The 26,079-nt window shown below is 44.1% G+C and overlaps 1 protein-coding gene and 1 pseudogene across 1 annotated transcript in view; one reads left to right on the forward strand and one right to left on the reverse strand.

Moving 5' to 3' along the window:
* LOC126547968 (DENN domain-containing protein 1A-like) overlaps positions 1 to 26,079 on the reverse strand; it is a 109,910-nt gene that overhangs the window by 70,366 nt on the left and 13,465 nt on the right. The window contains exons 12-15 of the mRNA XM_050196033.2: positions 25,461 to 25,506; positions 23,294 to 23,395; positions 11,658 to 11,885; positions 6,631 to 6,768 (exon numbers count right to left, since the gene is read on the reverse strand). Of these exons, the coding sequence (XP_050051990.1) occupies positions 6,631 to 6,768; positions 11,658 to 11,885; positions 23,294 to 23,395; positions 25,461 to 25,506 (514 nt within the window). The remainder of the gene's footprint in view (positions 1 to 6,630; positions 6,769 to 11,657; positions 11,886 to 23,293; positions 23,396 to 25,460; positions 25,507 to 26,079) is intronic.
* Positions 17,461 to 17,642, forward strand: LOC126548654 (U2 spliceosomal RNA; annotated as a pseudogene).

The raw sequence follows: 26,079 nt of genomic DNA on the forward strand, positions 1-26,079 counted from the left end.
CCGAAACGCGCCGTCATTCCCTGCTGCAGACTGTGATTGTATCTGTTTTCAGGCCGCTAGATCCCATGTGAACAAAAAAATGCGTGAGACGCACGCGATTGATAACAGTGTACAGCCGCCCATGTCACGTAAAAATGACAGCACGTACAGTTTCTTATTCCGGTACCAGCAAATCTCCGCCCGGGTTGTCGCACGCCGCATTCACAGCTATTGCCACCAAACCTATTGCAATAAGCATCTTCACTTATCTGTTTTACAGTACGTGGTGCATAGTGCCATTGGCAGTGTACTGCACGCGTTTAGTAGGCATTAATACAAACGCTCCATCGTTCCTGCTGCAGGTGACGCGATGTGGGCATCATATTTCGCTTCGGTGGCCTTAGGTGCCGCCCACCAGCTCAATTTTGTTTTGGTTTCATCATTCCCTTAAAACACCACGCAATAGAAAAACAACAAAACATGTCTCGGGCCGCCGGAGCGCCACCAGTTCGACGTGCATCGCAATAATCCATCGCAATGATCCGCATGATGCTTCGCATTATGTAGATGTCAACAATATTTGTCTGTCAAATTTTTTTATTTCGGATTGTACGTTTTCTCGGTTAGTAAGTTTTTTCTCACATTTTTCTTTAAACGTATGAGCGAGGTTCTACAGCATTTTGCTGCACTTTACCTAGATTTGTTGATGAAAGGAAACTCGTACAATGGCGTTTAGTTTCAGGCAAGGGCATATATGCAGCCAGTAAGTGCGAAGTCAGGCAAAGTGTGGAGTCAGGCGCTTTTCGTCTGCTGATGCAGAAGACGATGCGTTGTCTGCTCTGATTGGCTACAGCCCAGTGAGCCAAGTGCAGCCCACGACGTCATAGCCTCTGCCCGGCACAACACTCATCTACATGAGCCTGCACGAAGTGCAGGTAAAAAACAAAAAGTCCTACTAATAGAGTGTGCCTCCCAATATTGAAGGCTACAGAGCTAAGCTAAGCTAAGCCAGGCCAAGCTAGCAGAAAATCCAACATGGCGGCGTCCAAGATCGAGTAGTGTAGCTCGGAACAAGTGATTTAGTCCGGAAAATCGAACTTTGGGGCCTAAATTTATCCGAGAAATCAGTCGCAAGAATGCATTAGATCTATGGGAACCCTGACGGTGCATATATGAAGTCCAGAATATCAAGTCCAAATTTTTGGAGTCCGAAAAATCTGTCTGCTACTGTTGTACTACTCGAACCTCATAATAACAAAGTTGAAGGGGGAAGCCAAAATGATTTAGTTATATCCATTACTTTGTTATATCGACTAGTGCCCTTTACAGCAGTATATGCCCAATGGTATCCATAACTTTAAACATTTCAAAACGACTACGGCTCCGCGGCCCAGCGAGCCGCTATGCGGCAGCGTGATGCTTATCGCAAACGGCATTCACAGTTACCACCGCCAATCCTATTGCAATAAGCATCTTCGGCTATCTGTTTCACAGCACGTGGTGCAGTCGGAAGCGTAGCACATGCTTTTAATAGGGGATAACCAAAACGCACCGCCGTTCCCTGCTGCAGACTGCAATTGTACATGTTTTCCAACCGCTAAATCCCATGTGAACAAGGCAGGAGGCGCACGCGGTTAAGAACAGTATATAGCCACCCATTTCACGTGAAAATGGTGGCGCGCAGTTTTTTATTCCACTACCCGCAAATCTCTGCCCAGGCCGTCGTACGCCGCATTAAATGCTATCGCCACCAAACTTATTGCGATAAGTATTGTCACCTATCTGTTTTACAGCATGTGATGCATGGTGCCATTGGTAGCGTACTGCACACTTTTTAGTAGCCGATAATCTAAACACACAGCAGTTGCCTGCTGCAGGCAGTTGCGATGAGGGCATCACGCTTCGCTTCAATGGTTTCATGTGCCACAGGGATCCGCGCGATGCTTCGCATTACATAGATGTCAACAATAGTTGAGTCTGTCAGTTTCCTTATGGCGTTTTTCACTGGTCAATCTGGAGCGGCCGCCGAAATCCTCGAGCGAGCGCTCGGGTTTCACAAATCCGAATCGGCCAGCGGAGCACAAAAACGCTCCGAGGGGGATCACACAGGAAGTCTGTGTACATGTTGCACAAACCGGTTCTGGAAACCATGCCCGACTTTCGCTCTGTACGTTTCCACGGCAACCAAACTCGCCGTCCCCTGTGCGTCTCTCCTACGTTGCCGCCTGCCGCGAGAGAGGCGAATTGCGCAATAACGATAACTAGAGATGTGAAACGACCCCACTAGATGGCGACACGTGTTCCACCGCGAAAATTTCGCGTTTGAGAGCGCGTGCAATTTGATCGTGCATTTTTGCAAGATATCCGGACCGCGGTCCCGAAAGAGTTAAGGGGGTATGACCTGTTCATTGTCTTACCTGTTGGAAAGATTTAATTTTGAAGCAATTTAATTTTGAAGAATCGCAAGTGGCAATGGCAGGTGGATACTGCTAACCACACCACTGAGCAAACTCTAGACTAGTGTTGTGCGAATATTCGGATTTTCTAATCATAGTTGCGAATATTACACTATTAGTATTCGCTTCGAGAGCAGTTATAATATTCGTGCTTTTCGAAGTGTTGGCAAACTCACGATCGCAAGTTTGATTACTGTCCAATACAGTCAACAAGTATTATCCAGACGCCCGATTTTTCGGAAATGCCGGATTATTCAGACACCTTCGTGGCACCACTATGGTACCCCATAGAGTGAATGTACAAGAATGACTGAAATTTCGAACACAAAAAACCTATTTCCGTCTGATTTTCCGGATGTTTTGCCATGACCACAGGTCCGAAAGGGCATTGGTCAAAGCTACCACCGCTGCCATTTTGATTACCTCGCCGCTTTGAACTGGCGCTCTCGCATGCAGATCCCCTGGCAACCGTAGCCACCACCATGGCAATGCTAGGCCTAGCTACTTGATGTTCACTACCAAGCTTCCTGCTGTTCGGTGCCATGTTTTTATTAAAACGATTCGGCCGCTGTTAGCAATGGCGCCGACTCCGCCTTTCTAATTCTCGCCAAAGGCTTCGAAGCTTGGAAGGCACAATCATTGCATGATGCTGGTTCGTGAAAGTCAGCTTCGCCTCAATACAGCAGCGTTACGCGATGAAACGTGCTCGTAGTATTGCGGTGAAGCATACCAAGAATGGGAAAAGGTAAATGTCACGATTCCTTAATTAAACGTGCGTGCACCTGCCGTCTCCTGTCACAGTAAGAAGATCGATACACCTAATAAGTGAACTGGCAGGCCTTCAGAGTTATTTCGGACATGCCTGTGGCAGTTTGAGCCCTTGGGGGCAGTAAAAGACGCATTCGTATTTTTAGAACTGCCCGATTTTTTAAGAAGTTTTGGCGGCCCCTAGGGAGTCTGAAAAAATTGGCTGTTGACTGTAATCAGTAAGGCACAATTTTTAAAATAAAAATTGACTCACGTTCGTCAAAACTATATAAATGTTACGGTGGGAGTTCACAAATATATTAACTGTAGTCATTTCATCAACTCATTAAAGGGCCCCTCACCAGGCCCCGTAGCTAATTTCGGTTATACACTGGAAGTTGTTACGTGTCCTCTAGGAAGCACTCTGCCGCAAGAATTTTTCAAATCAGCTCATTAACAGCCGAGATAGAAATATTTCAGTGCTGCGAACCCATGATTTCAGGGGGCGAGCTCCACTGCCCAACGAGACACTCTCTCCACTTGCCCCGTCTAGCCTCCGCAAGTGAAGTTCCTTCCCTGTTTCCTCCCACACCGGACCTTGAGGATCGCGTGACACATACATCATGGGCCCCGCCTTCATTTTTTTTTTCTCCTTGCTTTTCTTTTTTTCAGCGCTGCGCACTTACGCTGATGGCACTGCCCACGAACTGTTGCGATTGTCTCATTTCGTGCAGCACATGCTTTTGCACGCTGTGAACAAGGACACATGACTAGCGGTATAAATCAGTGCTACACGAATACTGAGGCAGAACAAGCGGATCGCAGAGCATGATCATGTGCTGGAACAAGGTAGAAAATGGCATAGTTTCGGTACCTGCGCACGTGACTGCACGACCGTGGGAACAAGCAAACGAAGTGGAAGTACATCTCTCTTGCTTTGGTGAAAAGTAAAACAAAAAAACATGCAGACATTCCATTTGTGTTTTATTATTTCTCTAAACTTCAATTCGTCAATTCAAGCAACAGATCACACAAATAACAGATGTTGCCTTGAATAATTCTCGAAGTCACGTGTAACCACGAGTGACGTTATACTGCGGACACGAGTACATAGGCGCAGGGACACGAGTACGTCACCGTCCGGCTTGGAGCGTGGTCGCCGCGAGGGAAAGGGAAAATGATGTTCGGATTGAAATTAGAGACCTCTCCACGACGCATAGTGATGAAATTCTTTGCAAACACAATCGTTAGTACACATTGTATGCTCTGCGCTTGTCAGGTTGAAATGGCCAGACCTGGTGAGGTCTGGCCACAACGGGCAAAAGAAATCGAGCAACAAGCCCCAGATACGCTGGTATATGCCAGTGTCATCTTTGCTAATCTTGGCGCCCTGGTTGCCCGCACTGATTTCTCACCACCGCCGCATCCAGACACTAAGCTACAAAAACAAGTTTCGGATAAAAAAATAAGTACCTTTAAAATATTTCTCATACTCTTCATAATTTCTCTCTTAACTTTTGTTTGCAAGAAGACTCGTAAACAACCATTTCAGAAAATTTAGAGAATAATATTCCGAAAGAAGGCGATAAGTGAATGACATCACCATTGTCAAAATAGCGGAAACTTCGTTGGTCAGCAAGATGGACTCAGAACGACAGTGTGGAAAATCCAGCTTGATAGTATTTCTCACTTTTCTTTAAAAAACGAAGTCCGGTACTTCAATAAATAAGTCATACTTGAATTAATTGTGGTCTCATTCTCACATATCAGTCAACCTAATAATTGCATATACCCAATACTTATCTTGCAAGCCACTTTGCGGCCAAGATTTTTTAACAGCAACTATTTGATATTTGATTCGAAAATATTTGGCCAAAATCACTATTAGCTTCGAATTCACTCTGAACTCAAAATCCACTATTTGCAAAACCCTACTCGAGACATCAAACGCAAGCGACAATGGCAGACTGTGGCCATACCGTCACTGACGTCATTCTCTCCATTTCAGCCGAACATGCGTGTAAACTAATTAAGAAGCACAAAGACATCACCAATAATTGAGAAAGACTTTAATGAACCGTCGGGATTAACCCAGTGATAAACACCGGGGACGCACGTTTCAGCTTCGCTGGTTAGCCATTTGTACAAAGTGCTTGGGTGGTAATTTTTGTTCTATTTTAGGTATCAAGGACGTCTATATTTGTATGCTTTTTTTTTATGTATTCCCTTGTAATTCAAGCGCAAAATTTTGTATGGAAGCTTTTCTATACTTGCATAAAATTAGCCTTTTACATGGTCAAAAGTTTCGTTGCAGTCAGCCTTTAAAGGGGCCCGAATCGCTTTTTATCAAAGTGGAGAAAGGCATTTGAAGTCAAAATAGGCTATTTCAGAAATATTTTGCCGCAAAAAGTACTTCAATGCATTCAGCAGAAGCGAAGTTATTGGCAATCAAACACGGCCTCCGCTGTGTTTTCGTTCCTTCTTCAATGCCTTGCACTGCAAAGACTAAGGCGCAGTGGGGCACGCACACAACGCTCCGCCTTCTAAATGTCACCATGGCGGCGCACAGTTCAAATTTCATTTTGGAGTTGCCATGACTTCCCATGACGTTTGGTGCCTATGACATGCTAAACATAAGCCAAACATGGTTTTCCTCAGTGAGCTGCAGCGCGCTTAGCCAGTGAACCCGTAATGGCACACCGCGGCGGCCACAGTATCTACGCCATGTAGCCGACCGCAGCTTGATGGTAGCTATCGGCCAATAGCAGCCGTCTAAGGGAATAACGAAATAAAGCGTCCGATGATGGAATAAAGCATCCAGAAGAGAGTGAGGATGGGGTCTTCTGTGGAAAATAGAGAGTTTGAGAGAAAGGTGGCGTTGCGATCCGCTTGCGAGCTCCCCGCACCGCAAACAACTGCAAAACTTGGCTGAGGTGTTCACGGCAGTGTATGCTACCCGCGGACTATGTTATTTCACGAAGCCCGAGGGGTGGTTCAAGGCCCCTTTAAAAGACACAAATGGGAAACATTAAGTAAACTAAACTGATGAACGAGTATGTTTATGTAATATGTAAACTGTAATATGTAGAACAGGATTGGTACCACTACAATGAAACACAACACCAGTGAGTGCACACTCCTGCACGTGCTCCAACACCAACTTCTTTTGTTTTTGTTTTTAATAGTTTTGCATATAATCAGAATTTCACTGTCAAAAAAATTAATTGCTAGTTGAGAAATGTGTTGTCTTCAGGTACTGTCCAAGTTTACTGAATTAAAGAAGAACATCGAAATAAATTTCGTTGATATGTGTGTATGCATATCGGTGTCCCTACCACGTGATAAGATGTGCGCTCTTAGTTGCTTGTTGACAATCACTGGTCCCTTTAAACTTAGTTTTGAGCACCAGATTGTGTAGCTCAGTCAATAAAAAAAAATGATTGCCCACCTTCATGTTTGCCAACCAGTACTTGTAATGCTGCTTAAACTGCTTGTTGGAGCTGTCATCAAACATGTTCACCTCCAGCTCAAATATGTCGTTGTGGACCTCACAGGAGTTGAGAATCTGCAATCTGCCTTCAATAAACTGTAAAAGAGGGAAACAAATTCCATATTTAGAATGCAAGTGTAGCAACAAAGAACAGCTGGAGTGCCACGTACAGAGAATCGCTCCTAGGTTTTATTCGTTCATTTATTGCTTACATGTTCAATTACAGCTCAGACCACTTATAATGTAACCACTTATAGTGCAGGACCAGATATTAACGCAGTCTTTTCTGACTCCCGTTTATCTTCCCACAGGACTCAATGTATATGCATACCGCTTTAGTAGAGCTGCGCGAGATGAAATACCGGTTATAATGCCGTTGCCTGAAAATCCCGCAGACAAGCTAGCGCACTTCTCCACGAGGTGCGCCGGCCGAGGGGAGAACGAGAGTGACGCAGAGGAGGAAGAGAAAATGCAAAGTGAGTGAGCGAACGAAGAGAAAAAAAATCCGAGGACACCTAAGCACTTTTTATGTGTTGTGAATGCAAAAGCATTAATGTCCAATTTAGCACTGCTGAGCAGTGCTTCGAGCTTTGAGCTGCAAGTAATGTACCATCACGGTACGTGCTGCCGAAGCCAACAAGCAGCAGCAGCCTGCAGTGCGAACGCCACATGCCACCGACATTCAGCACGACGAATGAGCGAGGAAGCAGCAGTGGCCCCCAATGCCGGCAGGCACGCACATCAGCTAAGCCTAGTAGGGATGAGAAAGAGAGATAGGGACTGCATGCCAGCTTTCGAGAGCGAGACGGCGGCACCGGTGCGCGTGCGTCATGCGACTGTCTCGCTGACCACTCATCTTGCCCCGCAATGTTGCATCGCCGTATCTGCTCCGTCAAGGTGTGCTGGTGATGTGATGTCATGACGATGCAACACTGTTTTGTCTGCTCTGCTCCATGAAAGCACGTTCGTGACATGGCGTCGCAGCCTATGGGAATTTAGGTGCCATTTTGCTGCTACAGACGCCGGCTTTCTTGCTCAATGGGCCATTTGATGCGAAAGCATCAAAAGAAAAAAAAGCAAACATGGTGGCAGCATCCTGGCTCAGCATGGGTTGCCTAGGCAATGGAGAAGCCTTTTGTTCTGGCCACGTGTCAGCGGCGCACAGTCCGCACCGTGCACATTGTCACTTTTTAGCCCTTCAGTTTGTGCGCAGAAAGTAAATACAGTTGCCAACTAATATTTTCGGATATGGACAGGGTCTTAAAAATGTCTGAATTATCGGGCAGGCCAGAAAAACGAATTTTTATGGTAAAATCTTTTTTTTTTTTACAACTCCAGCACCACAAAAGAATAGGTCGAGGCTGTGAGTGCGTTTCGCATTTACTCGCCGCAATGGACATTATCGTAAAGTGCAGATTTTGTGTTTGTGACCTTGACTCCACGACGAAGTCAGGTTAAGCTGTGTTCCGCAAGTTCACATTGTCCACACGCGAGTTTTCACCATTTACAGCAGTATACATGCATAAAAACACTTTTGCCATACGCATTCACATTAGTTGTCGGCTGATCGCCCACAAACCCTAGTTTACGCATGCTGCCCTCAGTTCAGCCAGTGTGCGAATCTCGTGCCAGATCTCCGTGCATTCATCTACGGGTACGGACATATATCAAGGGTAAGCTTCCTATGACGACGTGCCACCCGGCATGACCTCCAGCTAGACCTAACCAGCATCATCTCATTGGCAGTCAGCTACCAAAGCAGCTGACTGCTACGATTGAGTGAATGTCTCATTTTCCCTTAATTTATTTCTTCTCTCCACCTTGTGGGTTTCCGCAGAACTATTACGTCAAACTCTTGCCTTTGCTTCGAATTGTTGACAAATTCAACTTCGCCCTGCCATCTGCTAGCAGCCTGGTTAGCTCAGACGGTAGAGCGGCTGCCCCGGAAAGGCGGTAGTCCTGGGTTTGAGTCCCGGACCAGGGCTAATTTTTCTTCAACTGCAAGGCTTTTCTTTCAAGGAACCCATATGGGTTTCCTTTGTAGCAACTGCTCTGATTGGGTGGATGTCTCATTTTCCCTTAATTAATTTCTTCTCTCCACCTTGCGGGCTTCCGCACAACTATTACGTCAAACTCTTGCCTTTGCATCGAGTTGTTGACAAATTTGACTTTGCCCTGCCACCTGCTAGCCACCTGGCTAGCTCAGATGGTAGAGTGGCTGCCCCGGAAAGGCGGTAGTCCTGGGTTCGAGTCCCGGACCAGGACTAATTTTTCTTCAGCTGCGAGGCTTTCCTTTTGAGGAACGAGTATGGGTTTCCTTTGTAGTTATTGCTACGATTGGGTGGTTGTCTCATTTTCCCTTAATTAAGTTCTCACATAGGATGGTGGTGATGACACAATGCTTCAAATGCTTTATCACTATATTCACCATATGGTTAAACCTGCAAGCTCACATAGTTCGGCTGCAGTGACCTTTCAAGTTGTTTTAGCGGTTCAGAGAAACCACACATCTAACGACAGTGATCAGTTTGGCGATGCTAAAAGGCGCTATGGTTTTTTTTTTTTTTTAGTGCTTCAATGCCAGAGAAGAGATGCAGTATCAAGGCATACTGAATTTTACTGTTGTAACCCATACCTAAGAAAAACTGTGCACAGGTGTGAAAATAAGTCACCCTGCTTGAAAACTTCACTATTCTGATGTAAATGTTCAAGAATCATTAACCCTTTCGCTGTCGGACCTTTCTGGCCGTGACGCACCCCCAGTGTCGGCTTGGTATCAGGGAACGAGCATAACAGGGAATGAACATAGCAATTTATTTTTGATTATGATTGGTATACAAATAACGTAGCCGATGCTATATGCACATTTCAGTGTTCTGCAGCTGGTGTTAGTAAACATCATCATCATCATCAGCCTGACTATAAAATTTGTTCAACATCCGAATCTGACGATGCGGAACCCTCTTTCTCGCATGCAACTCTGTCCGAGTCCGAATCCGAGCTCGGCTCAAATTCTAAATCGGAATTGAGCCACCGCACCAAGGAGCAGACGAAGGTCCCGCGCGCTCAGCCATCCGAAAGTAACCACGCGCTGGGAGGATGCGCTTTCAGTCGCCCGCACAACGGAGAGAAATGGGACGTTGCGTGATCAAGAAGACAGAGGGAGATGGAAAAAGGCTAAACAAAGTTCGAAGGGCTTTACGTTTACTGCTGCAAGTCGGAAGTGAGGGTTCGGCGAGAGAGCGAAAGCAGCAATCGAGTCACTCTTTTCGGAGAGGCAACGGCACGTGCGCCTGAACTTGCCGCGGCGTAGCAGGCACAGCAATAGAAGAAAAATATAAACCTTCAAACCAGCGGAGATGGCAGAACAACCCTTGAACTCATACAACACGCGCGCGACGCATGATCCAGCGAACGCGGAGCCACCGCGCCACTCAGCAAAGAGAAAGTGGGGAGTGGCAGTCGCACCGTACTCTTCAATACATGGGTTAACACAGGTCGGAGAGAATATACGAACTTGTAGAAAGAGTCAACAGATGGCGTGGCCAATTCAGGAGCGCCAGCTTTGCGCTCAGGCGCGAAATTTTGAACGCACGATAGAGAACGTACCGGTACGTCAGTGACACCGTGGGGGGGAAGCGCGATGACGTACCGGTACGTCCGTGACAGCGAAAGGGTTAAAAAATGCACCAGCTACATATAAGACGATGTCATTAGACTGTGATCACCATTGCAAATACCATGAACCTCAAAATGACACCAATAACAGGATATGAAAACCTTGCTGTTCTTACACCAGCATGCATGATTCACATAAATATGTGCCCACCTTGTTTACCATGAAGTGCTTCGACGGAGGCTACTTGGTATGGTATGACTTATGGTTGTGCTGCTAAGTGCTAAGGTGACACCTACACAGTTGTTGCAAGATCCATGTCCATTTCGTGTTGTTATGTGTGTGTGTGCCACCTAAGCAGTGCAACCATACACCACACAGTTGTTTACCATGCTGTCATTAGATTGTGCTCATTGTTATGCCATTGTTATGCTAACCATGAAATTTGATGAAATAACATTGCTAGACTCTGCTGTCACTGTCTGCTCACGGGAGCTGGCAACATCCTGCTCACAATCTCCCACACTAAAAGGAGCCAAAATGCACCCAGCAAACATGCCAACAAGTGCCACACCAGCTAATGCCATCGCAACATATTTTTCTCATCCATTAACCATGAACGCTTCTCACGGGAGCTCCTGAAATGCATATGAAACATGAAAATGTTAAAGCAAAAATGTAATGCAGAAATACATTGCCAAATAAAAATTGTGGTTTGAAATCAAGAGAAATGTTAAAGCGGAATGAGATGAGTTCTTAAACCAAGGTGTGACTGTGCCAATTATAAATTGGAGACATACCAAACTTTGGGACTCAGTGGAACTGCCAAAAAGTGAAAGTTTACATTTCACATCAGATACATTTTTCTCACTCAAGTTTTTACGTTAAAAAAGAAAGCAGCACCCATGATACTCGTGTTATTTTTTACAAATACCTACAAGCCACTACTAGTTAAAAAGTAATAAATGTTTATCTTGGCTTCTAAATAGAGAGGAATTTCGATAAACGGAAATCACTTAATTAGAACACCATCCTCACGGTTGGTTGGTTTTGTATTCATGCAATTGTATTCAGCTTTGTCTCTCAGTAAATGAAACTCCTGATAAACGGAACCAATTTCCCTGGTCCCTTTAGGTTCCATTTAAAGAGACCACTGTATGTCCCAAAGAGGCGCATGCATTATTGCCCAACTTTTAACCACGCCAGCAGTCTTGAAACAGCACATGCATCCTGATTGAGAGCACGCGGACACAGATTAGCACACAGAGCCTTGTCTGTTTCTTTCTTGCATTTGTTGTACCCTAATACATTAGGTATTGGTGTCAAGAATATTTTATGAAATACTTCACAGCACAAAGGTATTTCTTGCCTGATGAAAAATCTGGAGCTGCAGCATGCGTTCTAAAAAGGGTCGAAGGCTGGCAGGACGTGACTGCAGGAAGCGGTCAGGGTCAAACGTAATTCGCTGGCCCACCTCCATGCGAACGGCTTCCCGGTAGCCACCCATCAGGGCCACTAGTGCACGAAGGAATGCCTGTGACACACCATCACCCAGTGTCTGGTGATGTGTGCGCAGACTGCGCTTCAGTGGCATCACCTGCAGCATAAGCAAGAAGTGTGTTTGTCATTGCCTTCTGTCTAAACGATCTGTAACAAGCCACATTTATACATTCCATCTACATAGCCAAAATAAAAAGATATTTAATGGCTTAATGTCTTGAAACTGCAGACATGCTTATGAGGGGTGTCACAGTAGAGGACTCCAGATTAATTCTGAAAACTTGGGGTTCTTGAATGTGCACCCAAAGAATGGTAGATGAGCGTTTTTGCATTAGGTCCCCATCGTAATGCCGCTGCCATGGCCTGGAATAAAACCTGCAACCTTGTGCTCAGCAGTAGAAGAAGCAAAAATGAGTTATGTGCCACAGCTACACCTACAAGAGCTATAAATTAACTTTCATCACCTGTGGTAACAAGCACCACAATTTCGGTTTACAGGCATTACGCTCTCACCAGAATGCAGTAGCCACAAGTGGGAACCAAACAGGTGACTGTGCTCTGCAGAAGTCGCAGCTTTTCAGCCACTACAATGGATGTACCATATTTGTTCAAGTAAGACACAAGTAAATATTGGGGTGCCCTTGTAATTCCAATATGGATGTGCCCAGGCAATGGCACTACAAAGCATCTATTCAACTCCCCCCCATCTCGACACACACTTTCTGAGGACAAAAATTCACAAAAAGGAAAGAAAAAAGTTTCATTAAAGTGACCTGCCGCAATGCATGCATCACAGCCACGACCGGACAGGAGTAGGGCCAGTGCCCAGCACTAGTCCAGTCATGGCACAGTAGGATTGGTTCTGAACGCCATTAGTGGATAGAGCTAGCTGTTTTTCTTGCCCCCAATTATAGGGTGCAACATTGCCTGTTGCTCTATTCCTCCATCCAGTTAAGTTGCTGTTTCCTTTTTTTTTTTACCTTCTTTGTGAATTGTCGAACATTTGTGTGACGGTTTGCTGTCATTAATCTTAGGGTGCATTAGCACTTCAGACAATTTTAAGCGATCTTGTGCATCAAGCCTGTCAGTCGGGAATGATGGGCAGGCACAAAAAGGTGGGCAGCTAGACAACATTGTCCCAACATCATTTGCGATAATGCCCACAGATTTAGCAGGTAGTTATATGCCTGACTTGTGAAAGAGCCACACCTTGCTAAAATTAAAAGAAAGAAAAGAAAAAAAAGAAATGAAAGGAAGTGCAGGACTTACACAAGTAAATACGGACACCATGCATACACTCACTTCGAGGCAAGTTGCCACATGAATATAACATGCACAGTTGGACTTTGATTACAGTGAACTTTGATTTGATGAAATTCAAGATTTACCAAAATTTCAGCAACTTACAATCTTCAACTCCATTGTTTGCAATCGAATTTTACAATATTTAACTCCAATTTCTTTGCTTTTTGGAAGTAGTGTAGTAGTAATTTTGCACTGCTGTTTCAATTTAATATTAAAGTCGTTACACATAACATGTACAAGCCTATATAAGGTGAACGTAATAAACTAGAAAAAGAAAGGTTGAGACATATTTCATCATCTGCATTAAATTAAATTATGGGGTTTTACATGCCAAAACCACTTTCTGATTATGAGGCACGCCGTAGTGGAGGACTCCGGAAATTTCGACCACCTGGGGTTCTTTAACGTGCACCTAAATCTAAGCACACGGGTGTTTTTGCATTTCGCCCCCATTGAAATGCGGCCACCGTGGCCGGGATTCGATCCCGCAACCTCGTGCTCAGCAGCCTAACACCATAGCCACTGAGCAACCACGGCGGGTCATCATCTGCATGTACTTTTGGCCGTGAACAAAAGTTGTTGGAAAGTGTATATAAAAGGCTGTCAATCTGGATGCACTGCTGTGCCTTCTGCCATCCTTGTAGAAAATCCACACAGAGCCCATTCCATTAATGTCCCCCACTTGAGCACCTCAGTGACATAGAGGATGGATAAATGGCAAGGAGTGTCATGCCTCCATCTTGAAGCCTACTCATCAAAAATGACAAGTGTGAAAAATGAAAAAATCTTTTCTTTCTTTTGTTACCACTGCTTGTGCCAAGCGTCAGTCTTTGCTTTGTTGCCAGTGGCAGTCACTGAGATGCATATTGCAGCCTTGTATAGTGCTACGAGTATACTGGAGTACTACATTTCTGTTACACCACTTAGCTACTAAGTTCATTTGCACCGACTTTTCATACAGAGGTGGTATTCCATGATGAATGTAGCTGAATACTATGTTTGGGTGCATTACTCATGGGTTTTATTCATTCGACCAGCTTGCAGCATAGATACTTTGCTACAAGCAGGTTGTACAGCTTAAACCAGATGGCATCTTTATTTTGCTTCGCTTCTGCATCTATTGGTGGCGTTGCACAGGACTGAAATGCAGGGTGCAATGTGGCTGTGCACTGCATTTATATTGCTGGCAGGTTGCAAAGCATGGTGGATTTATTAAAACATGGCATGTAAAAAAAAAAGAAATGTGCCCCTTCTGAATTGCAGAAACATTAAAGAGTCTATGATGGCATGGAGCTTGTTTGTGCGCAAAGTACAGAGGCCTAAGCTGCATCAAGACTGTTGGCTGTTTAGTGCCAAATTGTAAAATAGCACAAGCGAGATGCCAACCCAGTAGTGTCCTTTCACAAAGAGCCAGAAGGTTTGATTGCATCAAGTATGTAGTAGCATCATGTGCGAAATGAATGTGTGAGTGACCTATTGACTGCTATGGCATTGCTTTTTCCCAACCATCGCATGCATATTAATTTTAATTAAATTCTAGGGTTTTGTGTGTCAAAACCACATTACGATTACGAGGCACACAGCAGTGGGGTACTCCAGATTAATTCTGACCACCTGGGGTTCTTTAATGTGCACCCAATGCACGGTACACGGGCATCTTTTGCATCTTGTACCCATCGAAATGTGGCCGCAGCCGCCAGGATTCAATCCTGGCGGCTCCAGGATTCAATCCTTGACAATTGCTCCTTCCCACTCTTGGTATAGTTCACCGCAATACTTCGCGTATTCTTCACCGCATCACACTGCTGCATCGAGGCAAAGATGACTTTCGTGAACTGGCTTAGGCAATGCGTCGCGCATTCCAACCTTCGAAGTCATTGGCGAGGATTATAAAATAAATGCCTTAGAAAGGCGAAGTCAGCACCATTGCTAACAGTGAGAAATTCTTTCAATGAAAAACGCGACACCAAACAGCAAAGTATGTAGGCATAGCGTGGCCGCGGTAACAGTGTACTAGAAGGGGCAGTGCTGCGGGAGGCACTCTCCACATGGCTTAGGCGGTGTAGCCAGTAGCGGCGGCGCTGCGATCGACCACTCTTGAAAAAGCAGCACACAAAATGCTTGCGTACACTGTGATGTACACATATGCTTGACGAGTGCAGGAGGTTTTGTTCAGATTTCTGGCCGAAGCACTTCGTTTATTTGGTCTGTATTCTCTGCTTACGATCAGACAATGAAATACGTATTGTTTTTCGCCATAAATGCTAAAGTGTTTTCTGAAATTACTCTAGCACGACTGCCCTCACCGCTGGAACCTAGCCACGCTGTCAAGAAAATGGCCACTTTCGATCGCAATGGAGTCCTGTCCCGATGAACTTTTTCAACACGATAGAAAATTATCACTACTATACGTTCAGCAACCAGGATCGAGTTTGTATAGCTTACAGAGCTTGAGAACGCCGACGACAGTCTATACGAACTCGAGTAAGCAGATTCAAATAGTACATAATTGCAATCAAGTGACCACATGCCACGATAATTATATGTAACTAGTCCCGACAACATTGAAAGCAATTGTATAAGCAAGAGTAAATGAAGCTGTTATGTTGCACGTTCGTTCTCTCCTTGGCATATCGTTCAACAGCACATCATGGGGGACGCCTTAGATGAAAACAGAAACTGCGCTAATGAATAATGTCGAACAGCTGGACTTGTTGCTCTTGACGCGAACAGAAATGCTCACGAATTGAAAAGCAGCAGAGAAAACTTGCATGCACGGATTGAAGTCACATACGCCCACATAAATTATTTACCCTATTTACTCAATTCTAACGTGCACCCATTTACTGTGACCTAAAAAAAAAGAGTCCTATACAGTACCGCGCACCTCAGCCTTTCATACAGAAATACAAATTTCTCTAATTTGGAAAAAACAAAAGATTTACTCCAAATGCACTAAAGTTGCGATAAATAGAAAAAGTCACAGTGTCACCCGAAAAGCGAAGCATCGATTACGATAGCAAATTAGTAGACAGCTATACGAAATTTAAGGATAGTAGTTTTATCGGCCATATAAACTTTTAGACATTTGCTTACTAACTAAATTAGCCAGCATGGTGTCACGCGTGCACAAGCAAACATGAACACGTTTCACTCAATGACCGCGGTAACTCTAAATGCTGGAGTGAGGAAGTGCAGTAGCAGGAGCGAAGGAACTGACTTTTGTGTGGCCTCTCGCTTCGACACGAACTAAGCGACGAGAACACAGCATGGTGTGCCTAGATGCGTAGACTCTTGTCTCCGTCGCAGATTGTTTTTAAGATAGGGGCCGCGTGGTCACGTCGTATGTAGCAGTCACTGCTGTAGAATGCCTCTCCTGTTTGCGCCAGTCCCGCACGCAAAGTTTCGGGAACTCTGAATGCCCGTGATGCGGCCCAACTTCCGTCCGTCTCCGCACACGTGATCGCTTTCCTTTTAATAGTGACATTGTGATGAACTCGGCATGTCTTTGCAGTCGGCACTTCCATGCTGATAGAGCAAATGCAGAAAACAAAGACAGACAATGCACTAACCTAAGCCAAAGGAAGCACTGCCTAAGCATACGTACTACAGCACATGGAGAAAGCTACAGCAGCTAGGCTTGAAGCACATACAAGGCAGCCATATTGAAATGCCAATGCAGATATGGTAATGCAGATTTAGGGTTGTACTCGATTCTATCGCACACACAAATTTTGGACCCGTTTTATCGAAAAAAAAAGTGCATGTTAGGAGTAAATACGGTATTCTGAAAAATGCAGTGCCACTCTACTCTGTGAAGGTGGATGACCAGTGAAGCTGTGTATGTGGGCCCCTTAATGGTGAATGGAAGGTGAGGCGCGGCTAGTCGCTCCTTCAAAATGTTGTGCCTCGGAAGGTGATGGGGCACAGTGCGTATGCCTACCCATGTAGTTTTGCAAAACACGGCACAACACCTTTTACTAATGAATTCTGGCATGTAGAACAGACAAGCACCCCACCGCACTCCGAGGGCACACACTACTTCACCGTAGCCAAGGCGATCGTGCATTGGTCGACGTCCCGCAGTGCAGCAATGGTTGTGAGGTCACTTGAACATCACAAATGGTCACATATAACACAGGCCACACAAAACTGGATCCCCACACCCTCCCTCTGAAACCTGGCCGTTGCTCCGGTGAAATGTTTCAAGTTTGCGGGATTGGGGCCACATGGACAGTGCGCATTTCTTTCTGCCTCACATTCCTGGTGGTCAGCACGCTTACGAGACTGCCACCATGGGAGAGCGGAAGGAAAGGAGAAATGCAAGCACTTGGAATGCTGACAAAGAGAGGGCGGTACGAACATAGATATTGCCGACACAGGTCAAAGTGTAGTATCTGTTATTATCAGCTTAATATCCGATACGGGTTGTATTTGGACCAAAGATATTAAACATATTTTTGCAAGTTCGCGGAGTGCTTAAAGCCTGCTTCACCTCCGCAGTGGGTCGGCCCGGTATTTCACTATCTTCGGTATCGGCCCACATATGGGGAGAAATTCTCGATCTACATGGCTCAATAGACCCATGCAATTTTTTTCCAGAACCTAGCCATATACAGCTTCGCTGTAAAAGTCACTGAAATTCATCTGTAGAAATCATGTTGCATCTGCACCGTAAATATGAATGAGCAGAAGGAGAGGACTAGCAGAACGATGATGCCGGAAGCCAAGCAATAGCTTTGCTGAAATGGAAAAGCAGCTCATTGTTGTATTTATGGTGACCATGCTTTGCCGAGCAGTTTAACAACCCAGTGAAAACACTTCGTTTATAGGACATCTGAATCATGTCCCAATGTCCATGCGCCATTTCGGATACAAATAGGACATCTGCTGGACGTCGGCCTTGGATATCCTAGTACGAATGTCCCAAGGTTATCCAACATGGACATTTTTCGACATGCACATGAATATTTGTCCTCCAATTGAAGCTATGTCTCACGAGTTTCCTCGTAACAGAATTATGTTACCTGGCATGTTCAAATTACAATCTGAAGCTATCACGTCTGCAGCTTGTGTTTACGTCATACAACAAATTTTCTGACGCAATTTACTTTGAAACCTACAATTAGTGCAACCACGTAATTGTGCTTGGCGCAAGGCCTACAATAATGAGGAGTATGCTGCACTTGCACACACGTGTGCACGCGCATAACATGTGCACACAATGTACCTGCTCTTGATGCATGGGCGCTCTGCCCGTTGCATCACCGCGTGTTGCGACGGTAATTTGCATTATGGCGAACAATATGCAAAAGGCCCTGGCATATGTACGTAAAATGTACGCAGCTTGTCCACATAATGTCCCTCGTGGACATACAATGGATGTCCGCAGGACGTATTCAACACATCCCTAGAATATCGATGTCCTAGCAGTGGATGTCCATAAGATATCCATAGGATGCAATTCTTGTCACTGAGGATATGCGTATGGCATTTTACAAATGGGGCACAATTCCATGGTCTGTAATCTGTAACTAAATGCTCACTACACAGGCATCACAGCGCATAGGGAAACACACAAGAGCGGGTAGAGCGCCGAAAAATGATATCTGGACTCAGATATCTGGATATCAGTTTTCCACACTAGTGGAACGACAGCATTAATTGGTATTGTAATGGGCACAAGAACAAATGACCTGCATTACAAAAGTTCCGCTGGTTGCTTTTCTTCAGCAAATCCTAGTCTCCGTAACAACGAAAGTAAGTTTAAATTAAGCAGCTACATTGTACAATTGTTTTCTTCTTGGCACAGCTTTTAAGAGCACATTAAGAGAGACCCTGGAAAATGAGAACTGCACAAATGCATAATGTCGTACAATATCAGCCGCCGGCCTCATTGTTGAAGCGAGCTGAAATGTTCACGAATTTAAAAGCAGCAGGCACTCAGAGAAAGCGGGCGAAACACCCCCTATCAAGCACTTTGAAGCCACACAACAAACAGGCACCGCATGCAAGAGTGAGCGATTGCAGCGCTGCCACTCCTTTAGCCACCAGCGGCTTCAGCTGCACCTATGGTGCTGCCTCCGTGTGCTGCAATGCCCCTTTTAGTTCACTGTACCGTGGTGGTGGCTATGTCTGCCAGCGGATCTGCGTGCGAGAGCACCGGTTTGAGGTGGCGAGATAACATGGTGGCAGTGATGGCTTCGATGACGTCGTTTCAGAGTTGTGGTCATGACAAAATGTCCAGAAAATCGGACGGTGAAGGGCTCTTACATCCGAAATTTCAGACGTTCTTATACATTGACTCAACGGGGTACGTGGCAGTGCTGCAAAGACGTCCGCATTATCGGATATGTCCGGAAAATCAGTTGACTGTATACGCGGCTACGTGCTGCGTGTGGTAACTCACAGCAACATACAGGAGTGCTAAAAAGCTATATGCCTGACCAAAAAGAATATGACAGATGAACAAAACTTTGCCCATCCACTGAGACATCCATTATTATAAACCACCAAGTTCACTACACGTAACATATCTGAAGCTCTTTAACAAAAAAAAAAAATCTAAAGTATGGCCACTGCAAAAGCTAAAATTTTGCAGTTACCCCTCAAAATTATTTCATTTTTTTAAGATTTTCAGGTTTTCTCCTTTTGTATATGGTTGGAGAGCAGACAATATTGAACACACTCAGATCCCATCAATATATTGATTACATGGAATGGTTTGTTTCCTACCCCAACACTGTGAGCAGGTTACATTAACGTGCAAAGCAAACGCACCCTTCCAAAGCTGTCTTCATCCCTTCCCGCTGTCTTCCCTTCAACAGCTCCTTAGGTTTACAGAGCAAGGAAGAGGAAGACTATCTCGTTTGAACCCACTTTCTGCACTAGAAAGCTGTGGAAAGGCTTTTCTCAAGACTAGGCTTCTGTCTGCAGAGAAGTAGACAACTACCATAGCAATGATTTTGGTTTACTTTATTGTCTATAGTAACTTAATAACTCTCATTAACAATAATTTTAGCTGCTGCAAATGTTCTGGCTGGACCACTGAAAATTCACCAAATAAATTTAAAATCAACCACTCAGTTAACCAATCGACTTCTGCAGAAACCTGCAGGGTGGAGGGAGTTTCACGAAAGGAAAATCAACCATTTCCCTAATAACAGCAAAACACTGAAAAGGAAACCCATACGGTTACCTCAAAAAGCAAGCTTCATGTCAAAGAGGGAGTTTCACGAAAGAAAAATCAACCATTTCCCTAATAGCAGCACAATGCTGCAAAGGAAACCCATACAATTACCTCGAAAAGCAAGCTTCATAATCAAAGAAGAAATCATTCTGGTCAGAAAACTAAACTTGGGATGACTGCCTTGATGAAGTTGTCACTATCAATCAAGCTAGATGGAGGCTTGCTTGATATAGGATATGGCAGCATGAAGGTGAATTAGTAGACTATTCCAAGTGCAGCAGGAAGCTAGAATGATAACTAATCAAATTAGCTCCAGAGAAATGCACATTGTGGACAAGATTCCTTGTAAGGGAAATTTGCCATCTACCTGGTAAAAGAATAACGTTGCAAAGACAACCCATTCTGACAATGGTAGGTCAGAAACTCTTGACCACTCAACCATACTAAAGAAGAATTGTGGGGTTTTACGTGCCAAAACCACTTTCTGATTATGAGGCACGCCGTAGTGGGGGACTCCGGAAATTTCGACCATCAGGGGTTCTTTAACGTGCACCTAAATCTAAGTACACGGGTGTTTTCGCATTTCGCCCCCATCGAAATGCGGCCGCCGTGGCCGGGATTCGATCCCGCGACCTCGTGCTCAGCAGCCTAACACCATAGCCACTGAGCAACCACGGCGGGTGCTCAAACCATACTGATGACACATTAACTTTCACAGATTACTGTAAGTCACGAAAAAGTGGCGGTGCCTGAATTAGTTATGTTCGCTGACATATATGAGTGAAAGTGAGGCACCAGAATTTGCGTTCAAAATAAAAAATTTCAGCAAGAACCAACAAACTTATTTGTCAAAATCAGCAATATTGTGTGTGACCATAAGTGTATGTGATTATAAGCTGTCATATACAATGCACACAACTAAAATGGGTCCTTAATGCAATGTCTGTTGAAGTATTTTTTGCAGCTGCCATCAATGCCATTGTGAAGCACAATAACCTTTTCTCAGTATTTATGGTGGTGCCATGTTGTTTGCACGCTTCTTTCATATATTGTAATAGTCAGTGCTCCCTCAATGTTCCTTGTGTGGCAGCGTAGTGGCAACATTAGGATTCAGCATGGCATCATTTCTTCTCGAACTTCCCGAGGTGTAGGGATTCACTTGGGTGCCAGTTCAATTGCCTGTTTCGTTGCACTTAACTTAGTTATGTTTGTTTTGTTAAGAAGGCAACTGAAGGGAATTTTTTTTTCCTTTCCTTTTTTTCTTTTGAGTTCCGCAAGGACAAAATGAGTGCATAGACAACTGCCAGACACGGCATTGATGTCATTGACAGCTGAGAAAATTCCATAGCAGCCAAGTGGCACCGGCGATTGTGCCACAGCTGGCATGATGGAATCGTGATATGTGGAGGAGCTACACAGGAACCAACAACCAGCAACATCAGAGCATGCACCAACCTAACCCAGCATAATGCCTTCCTCCTTAACCCTGGCTACTCTCTACTCGTATCACTCCTCCACCCAACTATGCTACCTACACCCAGAGCCAGATAACAGAAAACCAGAAGAAGCTTGCAAAGAAAGTTATCACTTTAAAAGAAATCATACTGTATCTTCATTCATGACTAGAGCAGCGCAATGGGACCAGGCCATAGAAAAAGGAGCCAACAACACACAAACTAGCTGCTGAAATTTTTCATTAGAACAAAGATTAGCCATGATTCATTATGTCCATTCCATTTCACACAGGATGAACAAGATGGTGTCAAATTTTCATATTAATGTTATGCCGTTACCAAAAAATAAATTTGAAGAATTTTTGAGGCAGTGAACAAACTAGCACTCAGGAAAAGGATTCAAGATTGGAAAGCGTGCAGTATAAGACATGGCACAGAGTTTGTTTACAACAAAGCCTTTTTTTGCAGCATTCAGTACAAAGGGCAGGGGAGGTGATTAATAGTGTAAGGCTAAAGGTGCACCATAGCTCACTATAGACCTATGTGCAATTTAGTGCTGTGACTGTGGCTATCACTCATTCCTCGATAACTGCAATAAAATGACTAGAGAAATACTGACAGCATAATTCATAAAATAGAAAGGGGTGGCCTATGTCAGTCAGCCAGCTATCTTGCTAATGTGAAGTGGCTCTGCTAGACCTAGGGAGAAATCTGTGCTTGTCCACTCGATGCCTACGTCTTGGTCGGTAGAGAAGCTCCCAGATGTAATATCTGCAGCATTGTTATTCATATCACTTACTTGTGATCTCAGATTGTCCTCACTGAAATTTTGCACAATATTTCTCAACATTAGAGAATGAGGGACACTAACCACTCAACAGGCTCATCCTGTGATGAAGGCTTTCTATTAGCTTGTTTATTTATTTATTGAAAATACCTTACAGGCCCCTTGACAGGGCATTGAGTAAGGGGGGTAATTAAAGTACAAGGTAACTCGACAGAGTACATCCGGTTCAAATTTGCAATTTAACACAAAGAAATGGAGGAATCGATACTAAAGTGGTATGACGGCAATATAAGGTTAGGCAGGAAAGAGGGTAACACACACACACACAAAAAAAAAAGAATATTGACTGGAATTTATACATATGGCAAAACTGCACACAAGAACTATAGAGTGTACCAATCACAATGACGACAGTAAAAAGAAAAGAAAATATAACCAAGGATAGACAGCCAAATATGCCTTTATAGCAAAGGCGTGACAATTCAGAATGGCATGCAGCTGAGTGAATTTTACTCTACACCAACATGAATGGGTTTTGCTTCCCAAAAATGTAAGGAAAATTATGTATTACAATATTAAAGATTGATTAAACATCATAATAAAGGAATTATTGCCTAAGTTTATGGCAGTGAGTCAGGCTAAGGGTTCCTCAGCACCTTTATATGCAAGGCAATGCCACATATTGTATAGTCATCAACATCATGAAGGGCCCAGCATGCTGTACAGACAATATTTATGTCAATTGGCACACATCATAATATGCTACTCACAATTTCACTTGGAAGTGTTTCCACATCCTTGAAGGGGGTTTCAACCTTGTTGTTGTCAACATCCAGGATAACCACTTCACCGAGCTCAGTTTTAGACACCCTCTGGAATTTAGCAGAAACCATCAAGTTGTTTGCTAACAGTAGGAAATGTAAATGCATCCAATGTCACAAAACTTTCCATATCAAGTGTGAAATGACTAGATGCCACTTAGGTGGTGATGTTACTAAAAGAAGCTACTGGTGGCTGTCCCAGCAGAAATCTTGCAGGTCACAAAGTGTTGGTAGTTTGCGCTTCATCCAACCACATCCTTGTTCCCTTCTTCGTGATCTTTCTATTTTTTTTTTTTTTTTGACAATGTAAAACTCAGCACAACGTCATTATGAACATCTGTCATGTCAGTACAAATGGCTGTTAACATTGAAAAACAATGTGTCCTATTTAAAAATTCAGTTTGAGAGCACACTGTGATAGAGCAAGCATTTCCTATCAACCATAAATTGCCAATCCCACATGACAGACAGCATCTCCATGTCATTCATCTTGAAAGAGTTTAAGAGCATTGTCCCAAGTGACTTCCTAAGTATTTTGCCACAAAGGGTGGGCAGTGAAACCTCGTTAAACCGTAGTTGGCCGGAGCTCGAAAAAAGTACGTACTAAACGGTAGTACTGCTTAACCAAAATAGCATGAGATCGCCCACTTACCTGTCAAAAAGGAACTCTGAGAAAGTGCCATGAAAGGGGGAAAAACATCCAGTATTTGTTTACTTCGTGCGACATATGTGTTATTTTCGTTTGATACCGCGGTGGCCTAGCAGTGACGACAGCGGCCTCAAGCTTGCTGAAGCTGTGAGCCAGCTTTTCAGCCAGCCCCCTCTTCTCAGTAAACACTCGCATGGCAGATCCCTAGTTGGCGTTACATATTCTCCATGCACAGGCGCGGTAGTGTTGCAGAAGTCGCGGGGCACCTTTTCAATGTGGGGTGCTGTTCTTGTCGCGACGATTGCATTTATGAGGCTGACATGACGTGCAGCTTCTGCCACTGTCAGGCCTGAATCGCCCGTGCTGTCGCTTTCCGTGTCGTCCTTATCCCTGTCACTAGGTGACACTTCGGCAACAACAGAGGTAACGACAGCGAAAAGTCGAACTTCATAGCCGACACCTCTTTGCGGTCACAGCAGCGCTGCCAAGGAACTGCTGCTTCGCATTCCAAATGCCACACACCGTAGTCAACAGTAGATTACTGTCGCATGCCAGCGCCGACTTCGTGTTACTTTCGTTAGCACGACCGATGTCTAATTTTTCTTCCATGCTGAGCACCCGGTGTCTATTTTATCCGAGCTTCAGCATGCGACGAGTACTTGTTTGTACGACACCACAATGCTCTCTGACATGGTGCCGAAATGATGTTGATGTGGCTTAACCCTTTGACGGTCAATGACGTAAATATGGCGGCCAATTTTAAAATTCTGATAAGCTTATTTCCTTTTTTATTGTGGTTATTCATGAATGAAGAGCGCATATATACCAATGCAAAAGATTTTTTTCTCACTTTACAGTCACCTTAGAAAAATTACGGTACATTTTTTTCGAAATAAGTCCCTAAGAAGAATCGGAATCTGCAAAAAAAAAAAAAACTCAACCCTGGGCGGTCGCATATGGCGAAAAAAATCGACCCTCAAAGAGTTAGCGCGCAAATACGCACGGCGCTTGGAGGCCGTTGTGCTGATTTCTGAGGCTTGTTCTGCCAGGCCACCCGATGGAAATGACGCACTGCCATGTTTGTGCAACGAAAAGTGGAAACACTAAGTGTTAACCGATATGTACGCAATAAGCTGGTACGGTTTATGCGGATACAAAACAGATTATGTTCAATGGCCGCTGAGTCGGGGATTTGACTTTACTACTTTTAATACGAAACTACTTTTTAAGCGGGAACAGTTTAACCAGGTTTTACTGTATCATAATGTGTGCAGTGTGTATTAATCATGGTAAGTTGCAATGTTGCTGATAAAAAACTAATAAATTTAAATGCACAAATGCATGCACCATAACTTAAGAGAATGTAACTTGTCCAAGGGTCCTTTGTGGACTATACTGTGTGCTATATGGCTAACACAACTTCTAAGGCAATACAAATAGTAAAATAAGAGGAAAAAAGCTACTTACTGCTAGTGTAACTGCAGGAACACCAATAAGAAATGGCATTGGAGCACTGGAAAAGAAAAAAAAATGAAAAGCATACACGCTAAATGAACTTCTGTAACACCAAAGCCAGATCAATCTATATAACTATTCCAATCAAATTATGTGCTGTTTTAATTTGTTTCATCCTTTGCTATTGCCCCTTATGCTACCACACTGACACTTCTGCAAACATTTCCCGGTCAATGTCTTTAAAGCACTTTGAAAGTGCAGTGCATTCATAAACAAGTGAAAAGGTGACAATATTACGCAGAGCAGGAAGAAAAGCTGTATGCATAGAAACAAGAAATACTCACTGGTGTGCTGATGTCACCAGTAGCATCACTAGTGTTGCTCAGTTTTTCCATAAAAAAGAATACTCGCTGATTTAGATATATAAAGCAAACAGTATTATGGCAGTTTCAGCCAATATCTAAGTACTGTTATTAATTAAAAGGGAATTCACCTGTGTCAGACATTTCTATTCAGGACCAATGACAGTGACTCCAGTAACTGAACAGGCTCCAACACTACACCGACATTTTCAGCTTAGACTGCACTACTGTTGAAGACAAAAACATGAACTATGGTGAGTAGAGAGTAC

Source organism: Dermacentor andersoni, chromosome 1 (assembly GCF_023375885.2).
Source record: "Dermacentor andersoni chromosome 1, qqDerAnde1_hic_scaffold, whole genome shotgun sequence".
Lineage (NCBI taxonomy): Eukaryota > Metazoa > Arthropoda > Arachnida > Ixodida > Ixodidae > Dermacentor > Dermacentor andersoni.